This window comes from Hippocampus bargibanti, linkage group LG03 (assembly GCF_051943395.1).
Source record: "Hippocampus bargibanti isolate YZ-2025 linkage group LG03, ASM5194339v1, whole genome shotgun sequence".
NCBI classification, from domain to species: domain Eukaryota; kingdom Metazoa; phylum Chordata; class Actinopteri; order Syngnathiformes; family Syngnathidae; genus Hippocampus; species Hippocampus bargibanti.
This window is the reverse complement of record NC_142736.1, coordinates 250,445-270,943: the sequence shown is the minus strand read 5'-3', so window position 1 is coordinate 270,943 and position 20,499 is coordinate 250,445. Positions and strand designations below refer to the sequence as shown.

Genomic DNA, 20,499 nt, shown 5'->3' with positions numbered 1-20,499 from the left:
CGTTTTTAACCCTGTCTTACCACACAAAACCGCTAAATTCATAACATTTTAATACGTGACGCGCTAAAAAGGCAGCCGGTGTGAAATCATTTCCAAACGTCTCCATGAGAAATAATCAAATAGATGAAATCAATGTAAGAATGTTAATGTAGTCCGACGAATATCAAGACATTGTACAGTAATTTTACCCTCGGCGACAAAGATGATTTTTCCAGGCCTTCGCTCGATGGGAAGTCGTTCGACGTCAACCGTGAAATGAAGAAACCGTCAATTGGAAAACAAGAGAGAAAGAAGAGTGCTGACTGGCAGACTTGCTTCGAGGAACCCGAAACTGGGGCGAGAGTTTTTGTGTCGTTTGAGAGGCGGGGACACGGCGAGTTGGCTACCCGACATCCATCCCCCGAGAACTCTTGAAGCTCGGCCTCTTGGAGCCGCCTCGGCGCCGGTTGCCGCTACCCGGACAACCGCCAGCCAACAAGAGAATTCTCCTTCGCTCCCGATGGCTTCGTCTTATTTGCTCGCATTGATAGCTTGCTTTTCCCGGTCGGCGTGTTTTTGTGTGTGACGTGACCGTGGAAAACAAGTGAGCCGCCGAGCAGGAAACAGCCCGCAGTGTCCGGACTGGGCGACTCCTCACCCCCGTCAAGCCTGAAACGCGTCACGGTGCGGGGCAAGGCTGTGAGAAGTGGATCCTTCTGTTCGCTTTCTCCTTCTTCCTGTCGCCATGGAATAAGTTGCGCTCTTTGGTGCGTTTTGTATTTGTATATTGGTCATTACAAGCTTTTGGGCACCGCGAGGAAGCCACCATGAGGAACACCGAGGAGGCGGAGGGCTTGGACGGCTTGGACGGCGAGGCCTCCAATGCATCCATGATCTCCGGGGCTAGCAGCCCTTACCAACCTACCACCGAGCCAGTCCACGCGAGGAGTGCTTTGGGAAGCATTCGCTGCGACGTGGACTATCTCAAGTCTTATTTTGGCATTTTAAAGGCAGTCGAAGTGGTAAGTTTCGTCGCAAAGTCTTTACGACTCACGACGTCGTCCGCAAATTAGCCACTAACATATGGCGACCGCGGAATTCAAGCACAGTCAGTCGGGTTTCCAGTCACGGATTAAGTCCCCTTTGTGTCGTCTTAATCGCGGTTTGTGCTTTCAATCCATTTCGCAAAACGCCTTATCTACAATTCCTTGTCGTTTTTTTCCAGATTTTTTTTTAATTCACGATGCACCTGTCTGAATGTGCTACTTCACGGAATTGAATCAAACTTTACACAAGTGACAGAAAAGATGTTTATTTGGCGACGAATTATTTTTTTCCAAGTACAGTACTCCCAAAAACGTGTGCACATTTAAACATTTTGAGGAAACATACTCTCGTTTAACAACGATCGATCTTCGGGGATTGGACACTGAAAACGAAGTTTTGCCCAACTGACTTGTGCACCAGCTCGTTGTTGTTTTTGGAGAGAGGAACCCTCTCACCGATGACAATTTAAAAAATGGAGGTGGGATTCTATTGAAGATGGTTCCATATTTGTGGAGAGGTCCCCGTTTGTTGTTGTTCTAGCACACCGGTGTCCAAGTCAAGGCCGAGGGGCTAAAACTGGTAACTAAAACATGATTTTATTCGCCACACCAAAGCAAATGTAACATGTAAAGTGGCATGATGTTTGCTAAAGTCCCAACCAAAATTTCAAATCGTCCCACGGAAACCACAGTAACAGTTACTATTCTCCGCTTCAAATTTGAAAACTAGTTATTCATTCACTCATTCGCTGCCATTCCCAAATTCATTCCGGAATTGAAAAGTGTGACGTGGAGTTCCATTCCCGAATTTGTTCAGGTTTTGGGTTTTCCTTACGTGTGGTGCCGATAAAGCGCTGGTCAGACCTCTGTCAATGTTTTTCCCTTCCACGAGGGGGCAGTAGTCGCCTTTTGTCCATGTTAGCGCTTTGTAACAGCTTCAAATGTTGTTAGTGCTATATAAATCAATATATTTGTATGTATTTTGTACAGCCGCCCCATTTCGAGCTCCGATAACTCCAGACCCATATAACTTAGGAATTAACTATTTTTTTCTGATGAAAGAAGGGAGTCTAAGTTTTTTTTTTTTTTTTACGCCTGAATTTCATGTTTATGTAGTCCTAAAACTCAATATTCTGTGGGTCCTGCGATTCAAGTGAAAATGACAAAAACCCTGGCACTGGTGTGGACATGTTTTTGCACATGGTCTGGCAGTGAATAGGTTAATTTGTTGTGCACTCTCGATGTAATATGCGGAGGGAATGAAACATTCTACTGGCTTCCCTAAATTCATAACAGCCCCCGAGAGGAAATTGTAACCACAACGTGACCCGTGGCAAAAAAGGACTGAGCCCCCCCGAGTTGGATTTTTACAGTGAAATGGGCAAACTGTGAGTCCTGTGGAATCTGAAATTTAGCTAACACGCAACTAGCTCAAGAAAAATGGGTTGCTGTTTTCTGTGCTCTCATAGCAAGTATTTTATTATCTCCTCTGCTTTGTGACAAACGTTTGAATTGACACTCATCACAAAGTCGGTCTCCTTCACAAACAAAGCCCAGTTGACTTCTGTCCAAGTTGGCATTTGCTACGTTTGTGGAAGCCTACAAGTCTCACCGCCAGATGGCTTTTCTTCCTTAGTTTTACTGCTTCGTACTGCAAATGATTTTCCCCTGCCCCAAATGGGAATCATGTCATTATCCACCGTGCCCAATGTAGGTCAGAAGAAACAAAATGGAGGGAGGGGGGGGGGGGGCAATTTGTGAACACGCACATTCTGCCAAGAGGTTATTGTCGTAGTATGAGTATCGTAAAAAGTGAAGTTTGGGTGGACGGTCACGACACCTGTCCCGTACAGATGGACAACCTGATCGTCTCCTTATATCACAACATGAAACCCAACGTTTGTTTGTTTGTTTGTTTTTATCCTCAACAAAGCGCGACCGAGATTCAGCCCGTTCACCGTTGGGAATTTTTTTGGACACTTTTCTTCCGCTTCTTAAAGGACAACCGACACCATTTTGTTTGTTTCCTATCTGACATCAGAAAAACGTGAGATAGCATCTAAAATAGCCAAAACACGTGGGCTGATATTTTGAGTCCAAGGCATAACACTAATAAAAATGACTTAACGTTGCCCACTAATCGGCTCAAAACTGGAAAGATTGAGAAAGTCCCGCCCCCAGTTGGTGATGTCACAGCAGGAAACTCCTTCACAAACTGCCTTGCTCCAGAATCAAAACAAGTTCAGATTTGGAGAAGATGCGTTCTTATTTAAAACAGATTCTTATCTTACACTGTGTTGTTACTCATCCAGTTATGAATATGAATAATCCTGGCAACAGATTATTCTCCTTTGTAATGGTTGTTTTGCCTTACACACACTTTCCGGGAACCGCTTAAATTTGTAAGCTGAGGTATTTGCAGAGTTACGGCTTAAGCTTTCATTGAAGTGGAAAACAAGTCACCGTGGTAGAATGAGAGCGGACGATTGGCGGAATTGGTGTTTGTCTTTGTTTCGTCGTCGGGCCTCCGGCCGGCCTTTGGACTCCGTTTCAGCCAGTCTGAAATCCTCATGCGCTTTTGCAGACCGACACCTAAATAGCGGAATTCCTCTCATTCTGTGGTTTGTTGATGACTCGGCTCGGCGGAAAGCTCCTGGCGCTGGCTGCCGGCAGCGGACTCGTCCACGGAGTTCATGGCCTCGCTTCTATTCAGAGGACAAATCGTTTTCTCATCAAGGGAGCCTGCCTGCCTGCCTGCCTGCTTGCCATTTTTGGTGTAACCCTTCAAAAATGCAGAAAGTTGGAGCGAACACACACTCAATCTGAGAGATAACATTGTTTGCTTGATTGACCTTTGTGATGGTCGTTGATGTCGTTGCCTCTTGACGATGTCCGAGTGAAGTTGCCGTGCTTTCTCGCCGAGAATACCCTCACTCACACTGTTCCCTGCTCGCTGCTTTCCGTTAATCCAAATCAACAGACGTTTTTCAACCTCTTCTATTGCCTGAGACCGTTGCTTAGACAACACAGAAACATCCTTAGCCACACGTATCCTTAGCCACACGTAGCAATGGTGGACTTAGCATACTGGTACTGGGACGCTAAGTTACACAAAGGCACACCTCGTTGGTGTTTTTCGATGATCTCCTTCTTCTGCTCGACCGTCATTTTGTTTTGCGTCCCCTTCGTCTTAACGCTAGCCTGTGGTGGGGTCTTTTTTGCTCCCATAAAGGCAAAAGTACTCCACTCGATAGCAAACCACGTCTGCGCTCAAACAGAGGGGGTGTGGAAAACTAGTCCGCCAGCCACCGTGGCGCTGCGCGGTTTGGTTCGTCCGCCGAAAACTAGTTTGTATGCCACGATTATATTCTCGCAAATGTAAAAGTTTGTGAGCTAAAGCGTTGGTAAGCCAAAGTATGACTGTATCATTATTATTATCATGATCACAAAGTTATACGGACTGGAGTGATCCGTGAAGGCTTTGTTCTTTTGTTCATTGTTGTTGCAAACGTTTCTCACCTTGAATATCCCCCGCAGGCGCTTTCACTTATTGGCTTCGTCTGCATCGAAAGCATCATGATGTGCTCCCCGTGCAGCGGCGTCTACTTCTTTGAGTTTGTCAGCTGCACCGCTTTGGTGGTCACCGGCACACTTTTGCTGATTTTCTCCCTCAACGTGCACACCAAAGTGCCTCACGTCAACTGGAACCTCACGGTTGGTACACCGCTCGTCTGGCTCGCTCATCGCAAAGATCATTTTCAGGTTGGGGGGGGGATTCACGCCAGCTTGGGAAACGGCCGTCCTCTAAGTTTTTGGTTTTTTTACTTTGTTACTTCCGGGACGAGTGACCGCTGGCACGCGTGGCTGCCGCTACTCACCCGCAGAAAAAATATCCTGTGACTGTAAAGTGTCCTTGAGAGTTTTGAAAGGCGCTTAGAAATGAAACGGATTATTATTATCATTACTGTATCTATGAGTTAGCTAGCTAGCGTTCTATCTATTTGAGCCGAGTGAACGCTGGCGCGCGTGCCCGCCGCTGCTCACCCGCAGACAAAAATATGTCATTTGACTGTAAAGTGAGAGTTTTGAAAGGCGCGGGATAACTTTCACTGCGGGTGAGCGGCGGCAGCCACATCCGCCGGCGTCGACTCAACCCGGAAGTAACTCAAATAGAATAGTCAGACAAATAGCTATTGTAGAGTATTACAGAAAAGACCAAGAGAATTGACTTGGCACAATCTTTCTTACGACGTAAACAAAGGAACAAAAGTAAAAAATAATCTGACAACACGGACACGGGCAGGGTCGGTCGGCCATTTTGAAGCCTGTTGTTTGTGGATATGAATGCTCGCCGGCTACTTGAACGGAAAAGTCTCTGGCGGCGCCACTGCGGCGCGCGCCGTGGAATCGCAGGTCGCTAACTTGATGCCTTCTTGGACTGGCTTGGCCAAGCGTGGAAGAATGGGAAATCCCCGCGGCGACGGCCAGGCCTCCTCCTCAAATGAAGGAAGGTTGTTGCAGCGTTCACGTGCTCACATTGGATTAGCCGCTAGCTGGCTTGGTGCGCTCGCCCAAAGTTCCACTTGCCCAAAGTTCCACTTGCTTTGTTGTTGCGGGCGCTTCCAAAGAAATGGCGCCGTCGCGATGGATTGTCCTCCGACATCGTCTTTTTGCGCGTCTTGTTGTTATTTTCTACTTTGGTATGCATTGAGTCGGGTTTTTTCTTTCAGTGGTTTGTATTTATTTATTTTTCATTTGTTTGTTTGTTGGTTTGTTTATGTATTTATTTATGTACTTGTTTATTTGTGTATGTATGACTTTTTGTGTTTTTTCTCATGTTTTTTACGAGTATATTTGGGTATTTGGTTATGAGGTGTGTTTTTATTTTGTAATTAATTAATTTATTTTTTTATTTGTGTATTTGTTTAGTAGGTTTTTTTTGTGTTTTTATTTATTATTTTTTAATGCCTTTTGCTATTTTTTATTTGTGTATCTACTTGTTTTTTGTGTCACGTGAACTGCCGGAGGTCGAGGAAGTCAGTCGTTTTCTCCGCTTTCAGATGAAAGGCTCGCTTCCTTTCAACGACTTCCTGGACTGGAAAGCAAACGGCGGGGATGAGCTCTTATTTTCGCACACTCGCTTGTTGTTGTTGTTGTTGTTGTTTTTCTTTCAGTCAAAGACTAGATTGGTAAATGTTGTTGTTGTTGTTGTGTTCCTGCAGGATTTGTGCAACACGGCGGCCAGCGGCTTGCTGTTCTTTTTGTCGTCGCTGGTGCTGGCGTGCATCAACCACAAAAGCGCGGCTGAAATTGCGGCAGTGGTGAGTGGCCAATCGCGCGGTCCCTCTCGTTGAACAATACGCATCGAATGGCGCTTAGCCAAAACTTTTTGGCCTTGCTTGTTTTTTTTTTTTTGATCACGTGTTTGTAATTTAAAAAAAAAGGAGCAGGGTAAACTCTTTCATTTAAAAATGTAGATATATATATATATATATATATATATATATATATATATACACACACAGTAAAGTCTCGTTATATCGATATCGGATATATCGATAGTCCCGGTTATATCGATAGTACCGCTTATTATGATACTATTTCTATGAACGCAAGGAGAAAATCACATGCGCGCAGGGTCGGATATATCGCGAGTCCCGGTTATATCGCTATTTTTTCCGACTCCCGAGAATGTCGATATAACGAGACTTTCCTCTTCCTTTCATAACTTTGCTGCTGTGTTACTTTTGGGTAGAGTGAACGCTGGCGCGAATGGCTGCCGCTGCTCACCCGCACGAGAAAATCCCCTGACTGTCAAGTGTCCTTGAGAGTTTTGCTTTGTAACTAAATGTATTATTATTATAATTATTATAATGATAACGATGACGTGTAAAACAACGGTGATTGGCCGATTTGCCCCCGGCCGCCGCCGGTTTGAGCACGGTCGATTGTCCGGCAGCCCGTCGAGGTGACGTCGAGCGTCTTTCCCCGTTTGTCGCTCGCGCTTGACTTGTGGCTTTCCCGCGGGCCGGCAGACCTCGGGCTTCCTGGCCGCCGCGACCTACGCCCTCAACACTTTGCTGGCGCTGCGGCGGTGGCGGCGGCGCGGCGACGCCGCCCGGAGCGGCGAGTACGCGCGGGCGCGTGCGGCCTCTCGCGGCCAAATGGAAGCGCGGCCCCAACTGGCGTGAACCCACGCGCCGTGGAATCGCCCCGGAAACGGACAGCTCAGCAAAGACGGACCCACGGACGGACGCACGCACGCCTCGACCGGTGCCGCGCTTTGACTCAAACGCTCCAGACTAAAGGAATGGAAAGTAGTCAAGGCTCCGTCCGTCCGTCCGTCCGTCTGGTCTGGGCGGGCGTTTTGACTTGTGAAGGACAACCAAACGGGCTGGCTTTGCCCTTTGGACAAATGTTGCCGTTTGACTGTGCGGAAGTTGCTCGGGCACAAGTTGAGCCTCGCCGCTCGCTTTTTCTGTCAAAGCTGACGATGGACGGACGAGCCACGTGTTGCTACGGATCAACAACGACAATTGCTTGCTTTCTTTCGTTGTTTTTGTTTTTTTTTTTTCCTTGACGGAGCCCAAACAAGATTGCTTAAGTTTGTATTCCGTCACTCATTGCAATCTGTGAGCTTTTTGAATGTTGCTGTGTGCAATCAATGATTCCTTTGTTTCTCCGATTTTTGTTCGGGTAACAACTTTATTCCTAGCCTAAAATCAAACAAAACAAAAAAGGCCATTGCCACGACGGCGTTTCTGAATCCGTTCTTTTGGTTTGATGTCAACACTGCGAGTAAATAGGACGAGGCCAGAATGTACGTTTGCGACTTATCTCCCCCCTTTTTTGCACATGCGCGTCAATCCATTTTGCTTTTCTCTCTCACTCTGATTTCATGTCGCTTCGTTCCAAAGTTGCATCCGATCAAACGTGTGAAACAATCACTCCGCGGATGCTTTGGGGTCAAAAGCGAATGAGTTTCAGCCTATTTTCAACACTCCGCGTTTAGATACAGTTGGCTGGTATTGTCTGCTTACTTTTTAGCGCCGCCTCGTGGTTTTTCTCTGAAATGTCACACACGCACACAAAAATGTAGCCAACCCAATTCCATCCAATGTTCTTTTATACATTCACGATATATTATTCATACAACGACAGTCACTCCATGTATTTATTTTACTTTAGTGCCTTTATGCTAATCCTGTCATGAAACTAACTGAACTTGGATTCTTCCCTTTCGTGATCAAGTTTTATACTGCCTGGAAGGAAAACAGTAGTGACGTGCTTTATTTTTGTATTACGGCATTTGTTGGATTAATACATCACCCTTTGATATGTGATCCATTTTAACTAGACTGTAATCTTAAAACCACTCCCTTTTATTGCGTGAAATATATAGTAGGCAGGTAACATCTGAGTTACGACCACCCGTACTTACGACCATGACCGCCAGACCCTTTTTTTAAAATTATTATAAGCCTGGCACCGCAACGCGCGAGCAGCCTGCAACGCGTACTCCAATTTTGGCCAGCCAGCATGTCACGCACTTGCACAGCAATGCGTGACTACACAGTAGTTAGACAGTGCAGATACCATCTTCCGTCGTACTGTACACTGTTTTTTTTTTCCTTTGGCGTCCGAGCGTGTGGGTCGGGCGACTTCTTCTGGATGTTAGCAGGGAGAACAGGCTAAGTATAACATGTATAAATGAACTGTTTGCTGCGTGTATAATGAATGTCTAATTTAATAACCACAAGACCATCTTCACTTCCTGAACAGTTTTTAATAAAAAAAATCAACCAGATAGAGAAGAAAGTGTAATTTTTTTGTAATGCAAGTATTTTGAATAACAAGTTACAATAAACTTCAAACAGAATGTCATATTTAGATTGAACGTTTTTTAAAACACTATTGACAAGAACAGCAAGGCTGACTGAACAATGTTTTGAAGAACTCTTACTCATGTGGAAAATCTATATTATCAAACAAAATATTAAGTTGTCGTGTAAGTTTTTTTGTTTTTTTGTTTTGCTGCGGCGGTGGTGAGACTAAATGCCGTCGTCCATCTTCAAACAGAGAGTATCTCCATTTTCCTACAACGTGCCTTGGATCTCGAAATAGAAAGAAAGAAGTCAATATGAATTTGTCAGCATGCTAATTATTTAGCGGGTTGCTCACTAAACCTTTTGTGAATAGCAAAGGTTCACTCTATGATGGCGATTGCAATATTGTGTTTCATTTCGAAGGCGGCTTACCGGTGCTATGTTCATTGGTTGTGTTCTTCGATGGAGACTTTGGGGACCGGCCTCTTCTTTGGGCCGGGAGTCACTTCGGCAGGGCGCTTCTGACCGCAACACGTGGACTCTTCCATCTCCTCCTTCTCCTCACACACTGGTGAAATCAATAATCAATCCTTTTTAAGACACGAGTCCCAAGTAAGTGGGACTCAGAACGTTTGTGTCGTATCGAGAAAGGGAAGCATTTCGCCGTACCTTACTGAAACAATGTTATTATAAATAGCCATTTTAGCTGGGCATTTCCCGCTCTATAAGGTGTGGAAGGCACTTTTTGGTGCGCCTTATACACCGGAAAATACGCTATATGTTGTGAAGGATGAATTAGCTTTCATTTTTCTTTCCACACATGCACTGGTTTACATGTAGAGTAATTCGATTAGATTAAATGAACCTTTATTGGTCTCACAGTGGCTACATTCACAATTGCACAATTACTAGTTACTGCTGTCCTCTGTTATCGCAATTACCGTAAGGTTAATCATGTGTGTATACGTGCATACATGTTATAGAAGACTTTACGTTTGTGTGTCGGTGTAGTTTTTACACGTTATTTGAACAACACATTTTTTTTTTTTTTTTTAATCAACACCACTCGGACGTCTGTCGCCACCGAAATGTCCTCATTGCAGACAAGTCTATAAAATAAAAAAAACAAACAATTTTATATTCAAAGTAGAGTAAAATAGTATCTATGTGGTCAAAGTCTACCTTTACGTTGAGTTTAAATAGGTACGCTACAGTTGGCTTTATTCCACTGCGATTGTTTCTGTCCAATGAAGCGAGCGCACCCTGTACTCGCACTCGTATCTCATTGCATTTTTGTGAAGTACGTGATGGTTTTTGGCGGGATTTTCCAAGCTATATGATGACGGATGACACGTTTGCCTCCATGCTGCTTCTTGAAATTTCTTGAAAAAAAAAATGGATTGAAGTTGACGCTCATTTTGCTAACACTACAGTTTATAAAGGTGAGTAAGTTGTATTTTTATAAGTCATAAAAGTGGTAGAATAGATATTTTCTCCATAACTGTCAAGTGTCACGCAAAAATAAGCATTAGCATCTATATTTCTAGAGCTTTTCTTTCCTAGTATTCAGTGACAGCCAGTTTGTATTTTTGACAAAATTCTGCCTGCATTCGATATTTGCTCATTTATATTTTGAATCATTTCTTGTGTTTTCTGTTCTTATTTAGAATTTCAAAAGCTGTCCAATGATACCTTCCTCGTTAAGCTCTGCCAAAGAAGAAGAATGTGATGATGGTTTAAACTGTAATAAAGAACTCGCTCACAGATTTTCATCGTTTTAACGGTCTCATTAAAGGCAGAAAATCCCCTCTTATTTCCAAAATTAAAAATTCCATCATTTCCTTATTATTTGTCATAGACTAATAATCTAAACATCATTTAAAGGCTATTTAAATGCACTTTAATACTGTCTTAGAAAATGTGTGATGAATTATTCTTTAAATACATCCCTAATTACAGGCAGAAAATGCCCTCATAGTTCGAAAATTAAAAATGTCATTATTTCCTTATTATTAGCCATGGAACAGTAATCTATACATCACTTGAGAGCTATTTACGTGCACATTAATATGGTATTAGAAAATGTGAGCTGAATTATTACTGAACTATTTTGCCACATCCCTAGTTGAAACGATAGAATTGATGAAATGTGTGGGTCGTGACGGCAAGGAAGGTTTTCTAAAATGGACGTGGACGAACCTTGGCTAGCTCGCCAGCTAGCAAGCTGGCTAGCCGCTCGTCTACGAGGACGATTACCATTTATGTGAATGTATCAATCCATTTCATTTTCAATGATTTATAGTCTTTCCGAAAGGCTCGGCTTACCCCGAGTGTCGCCGCCCAAGGAAGACTGGCGGTAGAAGGCGGCGACGCGGTCCGGGGGGGTCTTCTCCCATTGCAGCCTGCCGGCCAGCGGCGTTTCGCTCTGGAAGACGAAGTTCCAGCGCTCGGTGTCCTCCAGGCTCATTTGGCGGAGCTTCACCTCCATGTCTCGGTTGACGCCGTCGTGGTCCACGGTGCCGAACAAGCACCTGGGGACCAACTTTCGTCGCACACGCTTGCCCATTTTCACCGGAGGCGGAAGGTCAAAATCGCCGCTCGGAGGCGATCAATTAAATCGAGAAGAAGCGCGGTAATTAGGGGGTCGTGTAGCACCCTTGTGGCTCGTGCGCTCACGTCACGGCGAAGCTCATTAGCATGCTAACAATCGCCGCCATTTTCGACAACCCGCCAACCCGATTTCGGCAGGTTTTACTCAGTCCATCACAAATGTAAAAAAAATAAATATCTAAAAAGTGGCTTGACTGGGATCCTTTTGACGGCAACATTTGATCAATAGAATTGATCTGTTCATCGGTGAAGCAAACATTTTAACAGGTGTTGATCTCATTCATTGTCATGTGATCGTTTTCCAAGGCACAGGACAAAAAAAATCCCAAACTATATTTTTACATTTTTTTAATCGACATTAAAACAACAACTGCTTGTTTTCACAGGACATCAAAAAAAAACACAAGAACAACTTCAAATCTGTGCATCTGACAGTATAAAAAAAAGATTGTCAATCAAAGGCACTGCGGTGTCTAGTTATTAGTTGGAATCAAACATTTTGAATGAGTATCTTTTTACATTCCACAAATATTCCTTTCTTGATCAACAGGCCTCAAGTGGTTATTTCCTCTGGTGAGTTAACACTGATGTGGTTTTACCAAAATATTCAGATAGTTTTTTTCTGAGCCTGTTTTTCCTCAGTAGTAGTAGTAACAGTCAAAAAGAAGGGACACACACACGCACTCTCTCTTGGCAGTCCATCGAAGTCGAGGATGACGTCGCTTCCATTGCTTTGTGGGGTATTGGACAGTGGTTATTGGCGCTGGCGGCGATGCCACTGTAGGTGACTATGAAGCCCGATTCTGGAGCCACAAATCCTGCCACATTCAGGACATGTGAGGCCAGGACCGGGCTGGCGAGACGGTACTGAAGCAGCACAAAGGTGTCTTTGCTCGTGCCGCACGATCCTCCTCTGGGTGCGCTTGTCTTCAAGTTGTGTCACCCCTTCGTGGCACAAGGAGCGCCACAGTGGCCTGTTCGCTGCAGCAGACTCCAGATCGCTGGGCTTGATGTTGCAGTTCTTTAGAGTCTGTTTAAGCTGGTCTTTGTATCGCAGCTTAGGACCACCAGGCTTCCTCTTCGCTGACAAGAGTTGTCCATAAAGCACCTGTCGAGGCAAGCGGCAGCTAGGCATCCGGATGACATGTCCAACCCACCGAAGTTGCCTCTTTGCCAGTATGGCCTCGATACTGGTGGAGGCAGTGCGTTGAAGGATGTCGGTGTGTGGAACACGATCCTGCCAGGTGATGCCAAGGATTCGTTGGAGGCACCTGATGTGGAATGCATCAAGGCGTCTCACATGGCGTCGATAGATGGTCCAGGCTTCTGCGCCATATAGCAGCGTGGACACACACACTGCTTGGTAGACTGCGACTTTTGTTGGAGTTCTTAAGTGGTTGTTTTCGAACACACGAGTACGCAATCTGCCAAAAGCTTTGGAGGCTTGATGGATGCGGGCCTGGACGTCATCATCAATTAGACAGGAGGGTGTTAGAATGCTGCCGAGGTAGCTGAATTGTTGGACAACCTTGAGGGGTGTGCCACTGAGGGTGAACGCTGGGGTTGGAGAACTCTCTTTTGCCATGACCTCCGTTTTGGTTACATTGATCACGAGACCGAGTGATCGGTAGACGGAGGACATGGTATCAAGGGCACACACACACACACACACACACACACACACACACACACACACACACACACACACACACACACACACACACACACACACACACACACACACACACACACAGTGAGTAAAAAGTGTGTGTATCCAAGTGAAATGAAAATACACACCAAACCAAACTTTGAACAGATAACAGGAACAAATAGTCCCTCTGGAAGCCTTTAGAATGAAAAACTTGTGAGGATTGCCCAAAAGTTCCTCACTTGGCAAAAATGTCCTCACTACCTATGGTATAAAATGTTAGTGGTCCACACAAGACTAGTCATACACACACACACAAATGATGGAGACAGAAACAAGAAAGTCATATTTGTGATATTTGCGCTATTTGTCTCCCGGTTGAAAGCAGCCAAGCCGCATCACATCCGCACACGGAGTTCTTTGGCTGAAGTCCAAATTGCAAATTCTTCTTCTTCATGGACCCCAACCAACGTCTATCCATCCACTTGACGATTGATCCCCTTCATCCTCACAAGGGTGGTCGGGGTGTGCCGCAGCCTATTCCAGTCGTTTTTGGGGAGTAGGCCGGGGGCACCCTGAACCGGTTGCCAGCCAATGGCAAATGACAATTTGCACTCACAATCACACCTAGGGACCATTTGGTGTGTCCAATAAGCCTGTTTTTGGAACGCGGGAGTACCCGGAGAAAACCCACACGGGCATGGGAAGAACCTAGTATTGTAACGAGAAATCTCAGTAAATGAATGTAAAGTGGTGTGGTCTCCTGTTGGGGGGACGATTGGAAAAGTTACCATTGGTCACTTGCGGGAGGAGCCAACAATCTCAGTCCGAATCAGAGTTGGAAAATTCATCTGGAAGACAAAAACATCCCAAATTAGCTCTGTCAATCAATCTTGACTGACAGAACGGATTGCGCAATCCTTAGCTGGACAATCCACTGCGGTTATTTTTTCATGAACTCATTCACGAATATGACGGAGAGCGCCATTCCCAAATGTGTTCCGGTTTGGGTGCCAATAAAGCGCTGGCCATGGCCTCTGGCAATGTTTTTTTTTTCCTTTCCGCATTTCCCATTTTGTCCATGTTAGCGCTTTATTTCAGATTCCGCTGTCCTTAAAGCGCTATATCAACCAATCTGTATGTCTTGCATTGTGCAGCGTGAGCCATAAAGACGCGTACCCGTGAACGGTCCAATTGTGGCTTTGATGAAAAAGATCACGATTCGGTTGATGGAAGAGCGTTCCGCCGCTATTTGAAGTCCATTTCTGGCTTTGGCCCAATTTGCTTGCAAGCAAAGCTGTAGCGGCCTGACAAAGTTGTCAATCACTTTGACTGACGCATTCGTCTTTGGGGAGAAAAAAAACATTGCTGCAGTCGGCGGACACGTCAGCCTCCCCAAAGAGGAATGCGTCAGTCAAAGTGATTGACAACTTTGTCAGGCCGCTACAGCTTTGCTTGCAAGCAAATTGGGCCAAAGCCAGAAATGGACTCCAAAATGGCGAGGAATAGCCGAAACGCTGCGGAATGCTCTTCCATCAACTGAATAATGACTGCGTGCTTGTCATTTGAAATCAATGGCTTTTTAATCATAGCCGCAATTGACATTTTCACGGCTACGCATCTTTTTGGTGGTATTTCGGACTGACTGACGCCCTTATTTCAAGCTCATATAACTCCAGACCCGTATCATTGAGGAATTAACTCTTTCTTTTCTGATGAAAGAGGAGTGTCTAAGGTTTTTCCAATTTAATCGCCCCACCGCCCGGCAACTGATTGATCACCCCCCCCCCCCCCCCCCCAAAAAAAAAAACAAACAAACCCATTTTGCTGGTGTAAAAAGGCGGTTGCGGGGATGATACCTTGCTGCGTGGAAGGCTCCTCGGCGGTCTCTCCGCCTTTCTTCAGGAAATTGGCCAGCTGGTTAAAAATGAGATAAAAATCCAAAGCAAATGCAACGGTAGCCATGAAGCCAAAAACCTGTGAGGGGCCATTATTATTATTATTATTATATTATTATTAAGAAACAACGGCTGGCATGAAGACTTGCACTTCAATGACATTTACCCCGGCGGCTTTGGAGGAAGCGTCCGCATATTTGGACACGGCGATGATGGAAATGATGAAATAGATGACGGCGGCGCTCACGCACCTCACAAAATCCTGCAAAAGGGGACACACAACAACAAAAAAAAAAAGAGCAAATACGCTTTGGAGCGGGCGGGGGCAATGACACTTTGGCAGATAAACAAATACATACAGAGAGAAGTAAATGAATACGCAGAAGAAAGAAACAAACAAACAAACAAATGGTTATATACACAAAAAAATAAACAAATAAATAGATAGGAAAACAAACAAATAAATAACAATAAATGGGTCAATAAATAAACAAATACATGAAAAAATAAATAGATACGCAAATAAGTAAACAAAAATAAATGGGTCAATAAATAAATAAATGAATGAATGAATCCATAAAAATAAATAGAGATAAGTCAATAAATACACAGAATAAACAACATGAAATAAATATATGGATGGATACATAAAAATAATCAAAAGAATACATAAATAAATAAATACATAAATATATAAATAAATGGGCGAATAAAAAATAAACTAAACTAACAAAAATTTAAAAAAATAGACAAATAGGAATAAATAATAAATAGATGGTCAAATAAAAATAAACGAACAATAAACAAATAAAACGAACTAACTAACTAACTAAGGAACTAAATGGTTAATTTATGCAAGAATGAGGCGGGTGTGCATTGTTGTTTTTTTGTCACCATAAGGGGCCAGAGGAAGCCTTGAAAGCGCCGGTTGAAATTGGTGGAGTAGGCAAAGAGCAGGAAGAGGGCGGCCAGGAACTCCAGCAGAGGCACCGTCACAAAGGCGGCCGCCGTGGACGCCGCCAAGCACACAAAGTCCACAAAGGACGTGGCCTGCGGACACACAACAACCCACCGGCCACACGGACCACACGGACCACACGGCACGTTCACACTTTCATCAACAACAACAACAAACGAGACTCCAATTTCAAATGTTCTTTCTCAACTTCATTTGTGCTCAGCTTTCCTTCTTTCTTTCTTTCTTTCTTTCTTTCTTTCTTTCTTTCTTTCTTTCTTTCTTGACACGCGTGCGTGCGTGCGTGCGTGTCACTCGCCACGCAGAGTCTGTCGACTTCCTGACACGGACGGTTCCCAACCTTTTTTGTCCCCCTTTTCATCCACGCCCGTCTTGGAAATAAATGCGTCTGAAGCCCATCGTCCATCCGCGCGGGGAGCGGGCGACATCTGGCAAGCACATCTGAGTTATTTAGTCCTCGCACAAGTGGGTTTCGGTCCACTTTGGAAAGGCAAAGGAGCTTCCCCGAGAGTGGACCTTATGCCCCCCCACCCAGAGTCCAGGCCGACTCCGACTTCCTGTCAGGAGATCCAGCTGCAAACAGACAATGTTTATTCACTCCGACTCCAAATCCCTCGCGCCGTCACTCCCGGGAAACACAAATGCTCACTTTAGCTCTCTATCACTCGATTAGTGAGATAGCTAGCTATTAGCTATCTATTCACGAGCTATTAGCTATCTATTCGCTCGCTACACTTACTAATGAAATGATATTATTATTTGAATTACTTCCGGGTCGAGTGAATGCCGGCACGTGTGGCTGCCGCTGCTAACCCGCAGAAAAACTTCCACGTCCTGTGACTGTAAAGTGACCTTGATGGTTTTGAAAGGCGCTTAGAAATGAAATGTATTATTATTAAAGTACAAAGTACAGTCTAGCTAGCTATCAAGCTAGCTACCTAGCTATCTGTTTGCTATCTATTAGCTGTCTAGCTGGCTGGCTAGCTATCTATCTATCTAGCTATCGTTTAGCGATCTAGCTGACTAGGTAGCTATCTATTATTGACTGTATCTATTAGCTAGGGAGCTAGCCTTCTATCTATTTGGGTTACTTCCGGGTTAAGTGAACGCTGGCGCGTGTGGCTGCTGCTGCTCACACACAGAAAAACTGATCCTGTGACTGTAAAGTGACCTTGAAAGTTTTGAAAGGCGCTTAGAAATGAAATGTATTCTTGTTATTGTTATTTTTTTTACTTCATGATTTTCTAAATGAATCAATGTTTCTATGAGCCCGCAGGCAAGTCGCTCCGAAGTCACCATAAAAGAAATGGAACTTAAAAGGTACGGAACGAGCGCTAAGGTACGAAAAAGTCAGCCCAACCGACGATGAGTCATAAAACGAATGGGCCAAATAGAACAACCCCCTTTGGAAGTACACGCACCTAAAAAGGACTCTTGCTAACGTCTGTAGAAGTTCTCAGTCGTAGAGGAGTGGTCCATCCATTGAAAGGGGAGTCAAAGAAGCCATTTTCATAAAACAGCAAAAATCGCCTTCACTAAATCGCCATGGTGGGGTGAGGTCTACTTTGGATCGTTCGTACAACAGACTTCTGAGGCAACATAGGTTTAGTTATGCTGATGAGGTGATACCAGGGCAAATCTATATGGCCTAAACTACCAGCAAAAATGTTCGTTCGCTGACGAAGCCTCTTGGATAAGAAGCAAAATGTCCGACACCTTCAAAGAAGTACAGATGACGGCTGATCGCTCTTGCTAACACGATTCCATTTCATTCAGTGCTGATGATTATTTGAAGAGGTTGTGATTGTTTACGGTGCGCATTTTTTCAGATTTATTGTTGTTGTTTTTTTCCCACACTGCACAGCCAGTTGTGTGTCTGAGGAAGAAAATGAGCGCCCGCTGACTGCGGCTAAACAGCCACATGACAAAACAACAAAAAAAGCTTCCTCCCCACTAGCATGATTGTGCTGATGTTGCACGTTTGTTCTGCGTTGGAAGTACAGACAACGTGGATTTGGTATTGCGCAATTTTGAACGCCAAACTTGCATCGCTGAACTCGTTTAAAAATTATTTGCTTTTTAGTTGTGGTTTTCTCTTAAGCCTTTTAGTCGTGATGAATTCCACAATTCTGGTTCCAAAAATAATCAAAGAACTTTTCAAATGGCAAAATGTAGAATGTAGAAACTGGGCTCGTCTAGTTTTATGTTTGTTTCTTTGTTTGTTTCCATTCCGCCTCCAATAAACAAATTGACGCTGCGCGTGTTCGTATGAACACAGATAAATTCATTTTGAAAAACTAAAAATAAAATAGCTATCAGATAGGTTCAAACGGAGTATATAATTAAAAATAATATAATTACAGTGATATCTCATCTTACGAACGCTTTAGCTCAAGAACTTTTCGCCTTCCGAACATTAAATTAGCGAGAATATCATCTTGGCATACCAACTACTTTTCGGCAGATGAACACCAAACCGCACGGTCGAACAGCGCCGACGGTGGCTGGCAGGCTAGTTTCAGTCACCAGCTTTCTTTGAGTGCAGACGTGGTTTGTTATCAAGTGGAGTACTCTTGCTATTATGGGAGCGAAAAAGACACCACCGCAGGCTAGTGTCAAGCCGAAGAGGACACAAAAGAAAATAAATGGGCGAGCAGAAGAAGGAGATCATCAAAAAACACCAACGAGGTGTGTGTTTGTGTGACTTAGCGTCGCAGTACCAGTACGCTAAGTCAACCGTTGCTTCGTGTGGCTAAAGATGTATCTGTGTTGTTTAAGCAACGGTCTCAGGCAATAGAAGAGGTTGAAAAACTTTGGTTGATTTTGATTCACGAAAAGCAGCCGGCAGGGAACAGTGTGAGTGAGGGTATTATCGCCGAGAATGCATGGCAACTTCACTCGACATCATCAAGATGCAACGACTTTGACAACCATCACAATGGTCAATAAAACAAGGGTTATTTCTTTCATTACAATACAATAGCACATTTGTTATACCGAAAATAGGTATATTTGGTGTAGTTTTAAGGCTTTTTAGTAGGAAATGATGTTTTATGGGGACTTGGGAACGGATTATTCTCATTTTAATGGAAATAAATGATTGGCAGACGAAATTTTCGCCTTACACACACTTTCTGGGAACCAATTAAGTTCGTAAACTGAGGTATCACTGTACATATAAACAAAAATCATTAACGTGGCACGAAACAACATTAGTGCTTATTGAAAATGAATTCATCTGTTGAAATGCACACACTCGGCGAAAATGGATTAATCTCCTTAAGCAATTGAAATAAATGTCTTTTCACTTTTTTTGAACGGTTCTATTTGGAAGGAAAACTCGGAAAGAAAACGTGTTAAATTAGGAGGTAAAAGTGCACGTAAAAATAACATCTGTGATGCAGTCGAACCGCAAATTAACGACCGACTGACATTGAAGTTAGTAGCCGCTTGGAAGTGTTGCGTTCACGTGTGGTTCAAGCACCCCCCACCGCCCCCCGCAAATCTCGAAAAGTTCGTTTCCTACCACTTCGGCGATGAGCAGCATTCCTTTCCTGGAGGCGGCGAACTCCTTGCTGGGGAGGACCGATTGCAACACGCCGCGGCTCGGTTGCCGGGAGTCGGGAGCTGCTTCGACGTCACCCATGGCGGACACAAGAAAACAAGCACAAAAAGTCAGACGGGGAGCAATTGGAGGGGGTGGTCGTCGTCAAGAAAAAAAAAGAGGCCGCGGCAAGGACGCCCGGTTCAGGCTGCAAAGACAAAGCAACGGACAAAGTTCCTCCGAGGTGGAAGCGGAAACGATGACAGCGCGGAAGCAACATCTGCTCGGCCAGATGTGAGGCTGGGGGTCAACCCCAACCCCTCCAATACTCACGCACGCACGCGCACGACCATCCCGTGACGGGAACGCTTTCGAAGGAGAGGCAGACGACGACGATTCGCCTTTATTGACATGTCGTTTGGATTAAAAACGATCGACGCGATCTCCACTATTTCTGGGAAATAAAATATTATCATTTAAAGTTGGAGACACCAAAGTGCCGGGGGTTTATTTTTATTAATTCTCTGGAGTTTGGTTTCACTTTTTGGTTTGACGAATGTGCTGTTCTAGAAAATTGCATCGCTAACGGTCCGCTTAGCTAGCACGCTAATCAGGAAATAGATTTGGTCGACAAACTCCCGATTTTCAGCACAATGCAACTTTTGACACAATATAGACAGTTCATTTGTAAAGTGAAACAAATGAAAATCTCCCCATTTATGATTTCTGCTAAATGTTCCACTTAGTAAGATGTTGGCGATATCACGCATTTTCACTATTATTGTTTGAAAATATTTTGTAAAAAAATAAAATATGTACCGTGTTTACGAGCGTCTGTGTAAGCTCTCAGTCGTACAGGAGTGGTCCATCCATCGATGAGAAGGTTTCTTCAGCCGTCATCTGTACAAATGTGAAGGTTTCGGACGTTTCGCCTCCTATCCAAGAGGCTTCGTCAGCGAAGCGTCCCTAGGG

The 20,499-nt window shown here is 44.3% G+C and overlaps 3 protein-coding genes across 7 annotated transcripts; 1 reads left to right on the top strand and 2 right to left on the bottom strand.

Annotated features, from left to right (window-relative positions):
* Positions 1-16: 16 nt before the first annotated feature.
* On the top strand, positions 17-8,822 carry cmtm4 (CKLF like MARVEL transmembrane domain containing 4). The gene is made up of 4 exons (XM_088991394.1): positions 17-1,001; positions 4,563-4,739; positions 6,248-6,346; positions 7,061-8,822. Exons 1-4 carry the CDS (start codon positions 807-809, stop codon positions 7,214-7,216), a joined length of 627 nt encoding a protein of 208 aa, XP_088847520.1. The 5' UTR covers positions 17-806; the 3' UTR covers positions 7,217-8,822.
* A 147-nt stretch (positions 8,823-8,969) lies between these two features.
* On the bottom strand, positions 8,970-11,584 carry LOC148899891 (cyclin-dependent kinase inhibitor 1C-like). Its single transcript, XM_088991395.1, has 3 exons — positions 11,177-11,584; positions 9,284-9,419; positions 8,970-9,139 (listed from the first exon to the last, which is right to left on the bottom strand). The coding sequence occupies exons 1-2, from the start codon at positions 11,415-11,417 to the stop codon at positions 9,295-9,297; spliced, it is 366 nt and encodes a 121-aa protein (XP_088847521.1). The 5' UTR covers positions 11,418-11,584; the 3' UTR covers positions 8,970-9,139; positions 9,284-9,294.
* Positions 11,585-13,129: 1,545 nt separating this feature from the next.
* LOC148899890 (CKLF-like MARVEL transmembrane domain-containing protein 3) lies at positions 13,130-20,364 on the bottom strand. 5 transcript variants are annotated; one of them, XM_088991389.1, is made up of 7 exons: positions 20,347-20,364; positions 19,510-19,610; positions 16,324-17,859; positions 15,902-16,057; positions 15,174-15,269; positions 14,969-15,086; positions 13,130-13,960 (listed from the first exon to the last, which is right to left on the bottom strand). In XM_088991389.1, exons 3-7 carry the CDS (start codon positions 16,387-16,389, stop codon positions 13,932-13,934), a joined length of 465 nt encoding a protein of 154 aa, XP_088847515.1. In that variant the 5' UTR covers positions 16,390-17,859; positions 19,510-19,610; positions 20,347-20,364; the 3' UTR covers positions 13,130-13,931. The 5 variants fall into 5 exon arrangements, with proteins under 5 accessions (XP_088847515.1, XP_088847514.1, XP_088847516.1 ...); XM_088991388.1 differs by lacking the exon at positions 20,347-20,364 and having other exon boundaries at positions 19,510-19,853; XM_088991390.1 differs by lacking the exon at positions 20,347-20,364 and having other exon boundaries at positions 16,324-16,556; positions 19,510-19,853.
* Positions 20,365-20,499: the final 135 nt, after the last annotated feature.